The 13,027-nt window shown below is 40.6% G+C and overlaps 1 protein-coding gene across 4 annotated transcripts in view; it reads right to left on the reverse strand.

The window, feature by feature from the left end:
* The window catches only part of LOC149190942 (uncharacterized), a 212,133-nt gene that overhangs the window by 52,419 nt on the left and 146,687 nt on the right, over nt 1–13,027 (reverse strand). For 3 of the 4 annotated variants that reach the window (XM_089412309.1, XM_089412310.1, XM_089412307.1), the window contains exons 8-9: nt 4,010–4,083; nt 3,714–3,786 (exon numbers count right to left, since the gene is read on the reverse strand). In XM_089412309.1, coding sequence (XP_089268435.1) covers nt 3,714–3,786; nt 4,010–4,083 — 147 coding nt within the window. The remainder of the gene's footprint in view (nt 1–3,713; nt 3,787–4,009; nt 4,084–13,027) is intronic. The other variant, XM_089412308.1, reaches the window with a different exon arrangement.

Consider the following 13,027-nt stretch of genomic DNA (forward strand, 5'->3'; position numbering starts at 1 on the left):
CGGATATGCTGGCAGAGATGGAGCAAAATATGCAAGTTATCAAAAGTAATTTGAAAGAAGCATAGGACAGACAAAATAGTTATGCAGATCAACATAGAGCATTCAAGGAGTTTCAAGTTGGGGAGCATGTGTACTTGCGCATCAAGCCCAAGAAGAGCTCCTTGAGGATTGGATCATGTGCCAAGTTGGCACCTTGGTATTGTGGGCCTTTTGAGATCCTTGAGAGGATTAAACCAGTGGCCTATAGACTTGCATTTCCGCCAACAGTGAAAGTCCATGATGTTTTCCATGTTTCATTGCTTAAGAGATATGTCCAGGATGTTGATCATGTGATTGATTAGTTTGTATTGCAGGTGGAACCAAAGGGAGAGTTCTAGCCAGAACCTTAGTGCATTTTGTAGCGGAAACAACTCATGCTCCGAAACCGAGCAATAGAGCAAGTTAAAGTACAGTGGAAGTACTTTGGGCCCAATGAAGCTACATGGGAGATGGTTGATCAGATGTAGGATTTGTATCCTTCATTATTTGTTGGTTCAAGCAAATGAGTTTTTTTGTATATATATATATATATGGTTGTTATTGTAAATATTGCAATGAGTTGTGTTATAAAGCTCCAACAAGCAGTATGTTTGCTTTGTTTTTCAGCAGGATGTCATTTTAAATACTGTATCGAGCTATGTTATAAATCTCCATAGGCAGTACATTTTGTTTTCAGCGGTTTGTTGGTCATAGATGTCATAGAACACCAACGACCGTGTTCCCCCAAGGGGAGGGGTTTGTAACAACCTCGGGTTAAAATTTCATGTAATAAAGAATATTAAAGGCAAAGAAAATAGGACCAAGGTCATGGGACACATATTCCAAGTCGAATGTTGGGAAAACATCATAGTGGGCATCACTTGCGATTTATTAATGGCTAAGGAAATTGGCAAAGGCAAAGAGGCAATAATTGGCATTTAATTAAGGGAAATAAGTAAAACATGAGAAAATGGGAGATTAAGAGACACAAATATGCATGCAAGGGAAATTAGAAGAAAAATGAAGGAAAATGAAGAAAAAATGGAGATCAATGATAAAAAGGCATTAGAGAAACAGTTCACAACTTTTGTCAGTTTATTTTTGGCTCTCTCCTTTCATTCTCTCTCTCTCATACACTCTTGCACACTTAGAGTACTCTTGGAGCATTTTAGCATTCACTTGGAATTGGAGGAAGGCAAAGGACAAGCAAAGAAAAGCAAAGGAGCGCAAAAGGAAAGTTGTATCAGCAACTTCAACAAAAAGATTTTGCAAGTAACAAGTTGCATGTGTGATTTCCTTGCTAGGATGTGAATGCATGGTACATTCATTTGTTTATTTGGTTCATTTATTGTCATTGGCATGGAGTTTGTCTAATTTGACAGTGGTTTCATCATTTTCTTGCCGTTAATTGGATAGCCATGGTGTGATGGGATTCATTCTTGGTTGAGGTTTGGATTACTGGAAGGTTTTGGAACCGGGTGAGGTGGTCTCAGGAAAATCCCAAGGGTTGGGGGTGGAAATGGTTTTCTCCGGGGAGCCCTTGACAGCTAGGTGGAGATAAAAAATTCCTCAAGGTATGGTGAAGAAATTTTGAGGCATCCAAGCTTGATTTGGTTTTGTGATCTCGGGGCTAGTTTAGGTGAGATCACGGTAGCTTGAGGGTGGAGGTGGTTTAACCTCTGGAGTCCCTGGTTGAATATATCTTGGCTTATCCCATGAGATCCCACATTTATACTTGGAATACAACACAGGGGTGATTGGCTGAAAGAAAGATTTGGTTCAGCCCAATCTATGGTCGGGTGGTACGTGGAAGTCCCTGACTTGGTTGGCTTTTGCATAAGTTAATATGAGTTATTATTCTAATGTAATTAATGAGCACATGTACTTGTTATTATGTGGATTTTATGGTTGATTTGTCATGGTTTCTATTCTGGTTATATGCTAGTTATAAGCATGGTTCTATGATGTGCTCTAACTATGGCTCTTGTTCATGATTTGATAGTTTATTGAATGGTTGATGAATGCATGGGCTAACAAGTGTTGTTGCAGCTAGCTTGAGAGGGAATTGAGCCTTCTTGGTGATTTTCAAATGAAGTTCAGAAGTTTATGATCAAATATGCATTCATGACCTATAGCTTTCATGTTTACCATATGTTTGACGAAATGTCTATCATGTACTAGGCATGTTCTGGTCAAGATCTTGTTCAAGTTTTGAATGGTTAGCCTTGTTATCACCTTATTTATGTTTCTGGAAACTTACAGGAAGTTATGGGCAGTGGTCTAGAGGCTTGCCTGAAAAAGTGGCATAGATCTCGTGACCGCATGCACAGAACAGGGGATTTTTGGTCATAACTGCATGCAGGCAGGCTTATGGGTGCGGTTGGAGCCTCATAACCACATGCACAAAGTGTCAAGGGTGTGGTTGGGGTGTTAATTCAATGAAAAAGTTTTCCAACTCAGAGATTAATCACCTAGGGTGGTTCTCAATCCCCTGAGTGATCTGCAGTCCCTAGGGAATGCTAATAAGTTGTTGGTTTGTAGGCCCCACTTCCATCACTGGAACTTGGAGGTCGGGTCATGTCATAGTAGCCCTCAACTCATGTTTACCCTGAAGAGCTTGTACCCATGTTGCATACTTTCGATGGACCTTACTACACGCAAAATATGAAATACATGAAAAAATGTGATTGCAACACTCATTGGATGTGGAATTTAATTTTGCATCCAAGGAATATCCATGTTGCATACCTTCGATGGACCCTACTACACAAAAAATGTGAAATACATGAAAATTGCGATTGCAATCACGTGTTTTCATGTATTTCACACTTTTCGTGTAGTAGGGTCCATCGAAAGTATGCAACATGGGTACTCTTTTGATGTAAAATTAAATTCCGTATTTAACGAGTATTCCCGCTTGAAATCTGAGTAAAATCATAAGGAGATAAATTGAAAATACGAGTTGAAAAAGTAGTTTTTTTATATTTTTATCTTTTTACTCCAAAAATGGTTAATCATCACCCATAGTTGACATCATCATATTAAATCCTATTGGTTATTATAAAGTTGATTTTTGTTGTACATTTTTATTTTGGGGCCCATTTTTTACCTCAAAATTTCTCTAATGCCAATAATAGAAACACATTAGAACTAACCAAGGAATTGGCTTACTAAAAAGTATATAAAATATGAAAATTTGAATAAAAAATATATATCCTGTACATCAATGCAAATCCAAACCATTAGACACCAAAAATGAAATTTTTGCTCATCTATAATACACATAGCATGTAAGGCCGTATAAAACAAAATGGCACCAAGTAAATTAAGATTTGGGGTGTGGGCCTTTTCTCAATTTTTTTTTCCTTAATTTCACTCTTCTCTTCATTTCATGCATGCACAGCTGCAGTCACCTGTTCAGGTGGTAGCTGGCATGCCACCTAGTTCAAAGGCTGATTCGACGCCCATACCCTTTAAAACTGATATGGCTAGTTTTGAAACACTAGATAGAACATGGTTGTGTCTCCAATGGGAGGAAGAGATCAACATGCATATAGCCTAATAAGTGGTCATTTATTAAAGGTAGTACTATGATAGTGATAAAATATCAATAAAATAGTAATAAGAAAAACTGCAAATAAAAAATAATGACAAATCAGCACACATTTTTTAACATAGACATTTCAAATGCTTACAACAATAGTTATCCAATCTCCCTTCCCTGCTGGTTGTTTCCTCACATTGCAGTTGTCCATTGTAGGTTCACTGCTAACACAATAAAACATGAAATGTGAAGAATATTCCAAATACAAATATTGCCTCAATTTGATAAACAGAATAGATTCCTTCCACAAGAAATATTTCTTTTAGGAAGGAAATTTTTTCATTGACAATTCTTTATGAAAAACAAAACTCGGAGATAAATTATCAAGGACTTGCAAGAAAAAAAAAGGGAATGATACAAAAGAACATGAAAGAGGAGCTTGAATACCTTCTAATAGCAGACCAACAAAGGAACACAATATAAAGACCCATAAGTCCTGAAGCCAAAAGTCCTGCATTAGCCTGCATTTCATAACATGATAAAAATTTAAGAGCAAAAGATAAATTTAGAAGCAATATTGTTATGATCAAAGATGACTGGATATATCTACGAACCATGGAAACATCATGAATACATAGAGAAAAAATTCATTATTCTTTAAATTTTTATCTTTCATTTGCATCAAGTTAAACTAGTGTAGTTGATGAATCAAAACTCAGACACATAATGGGAAAGCTCTTGCTCCAAGCAGAAGACCCTCCAAGCACATTGCTACTTGCTATCTAAATTAGAAATAATTTTTCTCCATGCTTTTCTCTTACTCCCAAATTTACAGATATACTCCAATAGTGATCCCAAAAATTAGATGCTCACTACAACTGGCCTTTTTTTACACATGCCACTATACAGTAATTCAACAAGACTTTTTTCTTCAATAGCTAGTATGCCATAACAACCACAAACAACCTACTAAATGACTTTAAGAAACGTTTAAAATACTAAATACATTAACCTATTGCAAAGACAAAACATTGAATTGGTGTCCCTCCAAAACCACACAAGACTTGGTGCTTAAGTATATCCAATACCCAACCAATTCTTTGATCAAATGAATGCAATGTTTTGATTTGAACTTCCTAGAAAATGAAATTGAGAAAGGGAAATACTTCCTATGCGCTGCCTAATTTGTGTCCCAAGAATGAGTTGTCTCACATATAACGTCTTTGAGACAACATCCTAGAACTCTAGTGCCTTTTACAAAGGGCATTTCATACAAGTCCCAAGCTAAATCCAAGAGGGGTATTTGGGACTAACGTAAATCATGATTTCTCAATTTAAAGAGTTTGAATATGATAAATGACAAGAAAACCAACTAAATTTCATCGTAAAAAGGGGATAATAATAAATATGTTTAACTAATGGACAACTATATTGTAAACAAGGCTGAAGTGAGTTGCAAAGATTCAAGAGACCATGACTAAATTGCATTGCTAATCCTATCTAGGGCATTTAGTATAAGCTCTGGAAAACTCCTAGTAATCTCCTTGGAAATCTAATCACTTAGTGTGATGTCATTATCTGGACACTACAGGCCCTGCATGTAAATGGAATTTTGAGTGACCTTCCACACATACTTTTTGTTACCTTCCAAACCTGTATTTCAAATGTTACAAATCCTATTAACAAAATGCAACCAAATGGGAACCTACGAAGGTTGCTCATTGTCACTTGGCAACTCTTTCACCTAGTCTAGAGCCTCCTAGCAGAGTAGTATTAGATGAGACATGTCCCAGAGCACCTCTAACACCTAGGACATTGGTTGACTTTAATCCAAATTTTAGAATTCTTCAGGATGACACAGCTCGACCCAACATGCCCCCAAGTTGGCCTTGACACAAATTGATGGGCAACAGCTGATTTAGAGCACGGATGAGGATGGTCTCACACTGAGAGGCTAGGGAGGGCTTGTTGCACCAGAGGAAACCATATTGTTGAAGGAGAGGAGGCCAATTTTAGGAGTTGGATACCCATGGAGACCACTTTGTGACACCTATCTGGATCTTGGGGACCCATAGGAGGAAATGAGGTGAATTCGAGGGCCAACCCTCAAATCATGGACTTCACAGGAATCTACACCTTCTTGGACACCTCATCACCCTAAGTTGCCCAGACCAATAAATGGAACCACCTGCCAATTACACATAATATCCAATGCTACAACTTTCGTCCTCGGGTACAGTAACCATTATTGCATCTAAGTGAACCAAGGTTGAAAGAAATGGGGAAAATAGCACTTCATATGTGCTTCTCTTCCAAAATTGGGGCCTTGGTCATGTGATGCTGTAACCTCCCTAGGTAGGAGTTGTTAATATACGACCCTATTAGGTGTTCCCAACCCCCAAAAGGAAGTGACATGTCCTTGTTCCACCCTTTAATCGATAGGTGCCATCTGAATAATGACAAAACAGAGGGGAAAAGACTTCATGGCTAAGTGCCATCGTCAAAGGGACTGTCTATGGTGGAATACCTCATCCTAGGTGTATAGATGTGAGGAGGGAGAAATCGTGGATTCATGAGTTACCTCGGCCTTTGTTTTTCCACCCCTCTATATTGCCTTCTAATTTTTCTTGATTTTTCCTTGTATTACTGCTCGTAGATCGAGGAACAAGAGCTTGCTTTGTATGATGTATAACAGTTATTACCCCCTTTAGGATGGGGCATTTCATGAGATGTGCACCTCGGCGAGATGGCGTAATGACATATATAATGATATTGATTTCCTAGCTAGAAAGAGAGAAGAAAAACCAGTCATCAAGGGTTGGGACATGCAAGGGTTCCTTGTCTTTTATGAGATAGGGCAACATTAGCTTAGGAACCGGGTGACGACCATATTATAGAGGTGGAGCTCATGCTTGGCTTTTGCCCATGTGCTAATTTGTATGTCCCAACCATCTTTTGCATTTTGATTTTTTTTTTTTCTTGTGGCCATCTTATGCTCTTTTGTTTTAATTTCGCTACATCAACCTCCCAAGGTACATTTCCAAGCCCCTACCCAAATATAAGGATGTGTGGGTCCCAACATTAGAGAAATTTTGAGGTAAAAAATGGGCCTCAAAACCAAAATGTACAACAAAAATAAACTTTATAAGAGCCAATAAGATTCAATATGATGATGTCAACCATGGGGAATGATTCACCATTGGAGTAAAAAGGTAAAAAAATAAAAAAACAACTTTTTCAACTCGTATCGCCAACTTATCTCCTTGTGATTTTACTCAAATTTCGAGCGGGAGCGCTCCTTGGATGCAAAATGCGGAAGTACCTTTTGATCAGAAGCCCGCTTTCCAACATGCGCTCTTGACAAATAGGCGAGGAAACGTATTACTGATGCAGGTATCGAAAATATGAATGGCACGTCACATCAGCTACAAAGTGGCTCTCAAGCGCTGCTCGCTGTCGGCTAAAAGAGATGAATGTTAGTTTTTGTAACATCGAATGTGTTCTAGCCATGAAATTTGGTGGAGAGGCTAAAATACATGAAATCTCCAAAACCCATAAATTGTTTCTGGAAATTCCACCTAGAAGTGTCTCAATTAGATTACTAATCAATTTTTAAATATTCCCTAAGTTTAAACTTAGCGAATATGGTTAATTAATCAGTATTAATTGAGGTAAGGTGAGAATCATCTAAAAACTCACACAGATTGATACAGAGATGATCCTAGCCATTGATTTAGTTTTAATCTTGGTTGTTGGTGCTCCAACAGTGGATTATAAGAGGAAGTCAATGTGGTGATGGAGAATACACCAGTGTAGATACCCAGTTACCCAGGCAATTCAATTTTCTCAATAGCAACAGCTCAGCAAAGAAGATAGAGCCAGGGGGTGAGTAGTGGGTGGAAGAGGAGGGCAACAACATTCCAGGAGGAAGATTTTTAGTCGCCAAAAGAGGCAAAAGAAGGAAGGTTGAAATTTGTAGAGGGCCAGCGTAAGCTTTGCGCAGAGGGTGACGCAAGGAGCTCAGCGCAGAAGCTAGGGAGGCAATTTCAGAGGCAGAAAATAGCTGTGGGGTGAGATAAAATTCTCTCGATAATTTTGCTAGTATTTTCCTAAGATTAAATTAATAGTTGGGCATCTAAATTATTATACTCAAAATTGATGTTGAAGATTAATAATAAAACCCTCATCTGTTGCACTAGTTTTACCAAGTTGGGTTTTTCCAAGGACAATTGTCCAAAATTAACTGTGTCAAAATTCTTATATGTGTGCTAGAATTTCTCAATTTCCAGTATTTTATTTTCTGCGGTATTTTTATGGTGAAAATTGCAGTTGTGATTTTATTCATTGTTTGTCGTAGCAAATAAACTGCATAATTAAATTTTCAGTTAGAAGAATAATTTCCAGTGGCTGCAATAGATAAAATTTCACATGGTATCAGAGCACAATTGATCAGCGAAGAGCTCAAAAGTGAAATGAATAAATTTAGCTGCCAGTGTGGGCAGCAGGTCAAAATTCCCAAGGGGCAACGCAATATTTTTTCCAGGAGGCCAAATTGCCTAAGCAAGACCGATTTTTCTGAGAGAGGGGCAGGAAAATATGATTCTTCCAGACCAAGTGATTCCAGAGGCAGAGGGAGCAGCTCAGATTTTCTTGTTGAGCAGATCTCTAGTTGGACGCAGAGGGTTTTTGCAGCAGTACGCTAGAGCAGTGATAGCGTCAGGGGGGAAAAGAGGAATAACACTATAAATTCTTCTGCATAGCCATGGATAGAAGTAACATTCAGGAGACTTCAAATTTGTCTTCCAGATTGGAGGATGAATTTGCTTGCTTAGCAAGGTCAGCTTCACAGGGAATCTGGTATATAGGCAGTGGAGCATCAACTCACATGACAGGAGTTAGTGAATATTTCTCTAGCTACAAAGAGGAGCAGATGAACTTCCAGATTACTATGGGAAATGGAACGAAATGTACTCCAGTAGGGAGAGGTACAATATATTTTCAGAGGGAGTCAAGAGCAAGCACTAACACTACAAATGTATTGCATGTGCCAGGATTGGGTATGAACCTGATTTCAGTATACCAATTATAGGATAAGGGGTATGATATTCACTTCGTAGGGAAGAAAGTCTATGTCAAACACCTCAACTGGAAAAAGCTAAGACAAATTGGAGTTCGAAGTAATAGATTGTACCAATTACAAATCGATTCTCCAATTGATCCAGGTGGATATTGGTGGCCACCCGCCTATTCCACCTAGACCTCCAGTCGATTTCCATCTATTTCCTTGTTTATTGCAGCATTTATTATTTTTAGTAGTTTTTCGGGTCCTGAACTTTCGAAGCAGTTTTGACCCCCTAAACGACATTTTTTTGAGGTCCGCAACAAGCCCGTAGCCATAGGCAGGGGCCTGCCGCAAATCCTATAGTACTCGGAGAGATCTTTCCAGCAAGGTATCGTATGCGCCAAACGGAGATAATATGACCAAGTTATGGCCCCGGGAAGTTGGCAACCCAACTAACCCCAACAGGGCCCACAAACTCTTGGTGTTCCATCTCCTGTGGTTAGGGTTTTGGTTGCTTAGGGTTTTCTCTTGTTGTTCAATAATAAATAAGCCCTTAAGCCTAATTGTAACACAGTTTGGAGGCATGTAGCCACCACATCTCTTCTCACAGATAAGCTACCATCGCTCGAGCTAGTTTATTTCCATTCTATTTGTAAGCATATTTCAATATTTGATATTAATGAAATGAAGTGTTATTTCTACTACATCTCTGTATTTATGGTTATATCTGTAATTTGTTGCATTCTTGTTTAAGTTTGGATCAGTGGTATCAGAGCGGTCTGCTATTTCTCTATTTTTCTTTGCATGTCCCCAACGAGGTCGGGATATAAGGAGTTAGGGCTCGAACTATTCAAACCTTTGCAAGACCAGCCTCGCAAACCCCGACGGCCTCCCATGGCAGAAGAGAAGAAAGACGAGGGGGCAGGAGATCCTTTCAAAATCTTGCTCGAAGAATCCCTCGAGCGACAGAGGAACGCGATGATGGACAACTTTGCCCAGATCCTTCAGCAACTACCCAAAGGCGATGTATTTCCTTCTAGCAGCCACTCTGGAAGTGCCACATCCTTTAAGGTACAAGTGAACTTTGACATCCCCATATTTGAAGGTCAAATAGATGCAAAGGTCATAAATAAAGGGTTAAATCTGCTAGAAGGATATTTTTTTGTTCATGATTTTTCCAGTCGAGAAAAGATTACTTTTGCACTTCTCAAAGTCGCCCCCCACGTCAAGGACTGGTGGGAAACCCACCGTGAGAAGAAGGATGAAAGTACACCCTCACTATTTTTAGCCGCACCCACCTGAAATTCGTTCCGGGACGCCATCAAGAAGCAGTATTACCCTGTCGAGAGCTATGTGGATAAATACATAAAGTGGACCACGCTGCAGCAAGGAAGGGACCAAGACGTGCCGGAGTTTACCAATGTTTTTCATACCCTTCGCATGAAGTTGGGTATCAAGGATTCTGAGCGACATTTGGTACTCAAGTACCGTGACTGTCTACACAGGTACATCTAGGATGAGATGGAGTTCCTGGACATCTCCTCGCTCGGCACGGCGTACCGATACGCTGTCAATATTGAGCAGAAGTTTAAACAGAAGAAGCGAGACTTTGGATCTGCGAATCCAAAGCAAGGGAAAGGCGCCCCCAAACTGCAGAGCAAAGAACAAAGCCAAGGCGGGGAAACCCAGGACCAGCCAACAAAGCCGCAAGCGAAGAACAACACCACGAAGACAAAGGACACGGGAAAATAGCGTGAGTTCCATAAGAGCTCCACTCACAACACAAGTGAGTGTCGGGCCAAGCAGTCACTGGTGGCCAAGCTGAAGGCTTCTGAATCAGATGCATGTTCTAACGCTGAGTCAGAACCTAATAGGGGAATGACAAAGGGAAGCGGATCATTGGCGCGAAGCCCAGTGCCACCGTGGCCACCACCAAGATTCAAAAGAATGAGCCTGAAGATCCAGAGGAGGGGGAACGCCTCTTCCACTCACAGATGTGGGTGAAGGGTTCTCCGTTGCAGTTCATTGTCCATAGCGGGAGCCAAAAGAACCTCATTTCAGCGGAGGTCGTGAAGTGGCTGGGCCAACCGACTACAACACATCCACCAACAGGTCCATGATATAGTGGACAGAGCCAATGCTAAGTACAAGCAGCACCATGATCAGCATTGGGTGCAGCACAAGTTCCCGATGGGCGACAAAGTTTGGTTGCATTTGCAAAAGGAGAGCCTCGCTGGACCCCACCGCAAGCTTCGCCCGCTCCGATATGGGCCATACACCGTCACCAAGGTTGTAGGGGAAAATGCCTTCGAGCTCAACATTCCACCATTCCTTAGTCTACACCTAATGTTCAACGTAGACCGCCTTCGGCCATACTTTCCACCATTGTTGGACACATCCGACATTGCAAAATAACTCACACCAACAGAGCTAAACCCAGACTGCATGGAACGAGCCACAATTGATCTGAACATGGACATGCAAATCAAGAACACTCGCCAACAGAGGATCTAGCTATATCAAGTTGTCAAAGCAGGCCAACTCCTTCACCAGGGCAAGTGGTTCACTAGGGACCAGGTTCAACAAAAATTTCCTCACCTCATGGAGGCTTTGCACGCAATGGAGACCATTGCTTCCTAAGGAGGGAGGACTGATCCAGGTGGATATTGGTGGCCACCCGCCTATTCCACCTAGACCTCCAATCGGTTTCATCTATTTCCTTGTTTATTGCAGCATTTACTATTTTTAGCAGTTTTTCGAGTCCTAAACTTCCGGAGCAGTTTTGACCCCCCAAATGGCATTTTTTTGAGGTCCACAGCAAGCTCATAGCCAAATGTAGAGGTCTACCACAAATCTCGTAGTACTCAGAGAGATATTTCCAACAAGGCATTGTACACACCAAACGGGGATAATATGACCAAGTTACAACTCCGGGAAGTTGGTTGCCCAACTAACCCCAACGGGGCCCACAAACTCTTGGCGTTCGATCTCCCGGGGTTAGGGTTTTCCCTTGTTGTTCAATAATAAATAGGCCCTTAAGCCTCATTGTAACATAGTTCAAAGGCATGTAGTCGCCACATCTCTTCTCAGAGATAAGCTACCATCGTCTGAGCTAGTTTATTTCCATTATGTTTGTAAGCATATTTCAGTATTTGATATTAATGAAATGAAGTGTTAATTCTGCTGCATCTCTGTATTTATGGTTATATCTGTAATTTGTTGCGTTCATGTTTAAGTTCAGATCACCAATGGCACTAATAGGCAATGACAATAGCAGTGGGAAGGAGTTGAATGAGTTATGGCACAGGAGAATGGGACATCTACACCATGGAGCACTTAAGATGCTCAGAGAAACGGTAACAGGGGTTCCAGAACTTGGCACGAAACACGATGATGTGTGCAGAGGATGCGTACTTAGGAAGTATGCTAAGGAAGCATTTCCAAGAAGTGACAACAAAGTTGGTGTGTTAGGACTCATACACTCAAATATTTGTGGGTCGATGTCCACTAGAGTTCTCAGTGGTGTTGAATATTTCGTCACCTTTATTGATGACCATTCCAGGAAAACCTGGATCTACTTCTTGAAGACCAAGGATGAGGTCTTTGATTGTTTCAGAGATTTTAAAGCTCTCGTGGAGAATGTGTCAAGGAAGAAGATTAAGGTGCTTCACTCAGATAATGGTGGAGAATATATTGATAAGAACTTCACAGATTTTTGTGCAAAGGAAGGCATCAAGAGAGAATGGAAAGTTCCATATTATCCACCGCAGAATGGTGTAGTTGAGCGGAAAAACAGAACCATCGTTGGAGCTGCAAAGGCTATGTTATATGACCAAGATCTACCAAGATTTCTATGGGCAGAAGCAAGTAACACGACAATATATATTCAGAATAGGACTCCTCATAGAGCATTGTGAAAGAAAACACCAAAAGGAGTCTTCACAAGGAAGAAGCCAGAAGTTAGCCACTTCAGAATTTTTGGCAGCATTGGTTATTGCCACATGCCAGATGATAAATGGACCAAAATAGATCAGACTGCAGAGAAGGGATTCTTTGTTGGGTACAATGAAACCTCAAAGGCATACAAAATCAACATTCCTAGCAATAGGAATTTAGTAGTAAGGTGAGACATGAAGTTCATGGAGAACTGATCTTTCAAGAGATCTCGTGAGATGCCTGTAGGTGATCATAATCAGTCAACAAAAGCTCCTTTGGTCCAACAGCAGGGGCAGCCAATGGGACAGGCTGGAGGACAGTCACAAGGATCAAGTACTGTGACTAGCACCATTATTTCCTCAAGTGCGGAAAATCTGGGGAGTTCTCAGCAGATGGAGCAGCAGAGACAGGATGAGGAGGAGCTGGCAGAACCTCCCACGACTAGTGGTCAAGCTAGCAGAGAGGTT

This window comes from Pinus tabuliformis, chromosome 3_1 (genome assembly GCF_031772625.1).
Source record: "Pinus tabuliformis cultivar Carrire ecotype Pingquan chromosome 3_1, CPIR1, whole genome shotgun sequence".
In the NCBI taxonomy this organism is placed as follows: Eukaryota; Viridiplantae; Streptophyta; class Pinopsida; order Pinales; family Pinaceae; genus Pinus; species Pinus tabuliformis.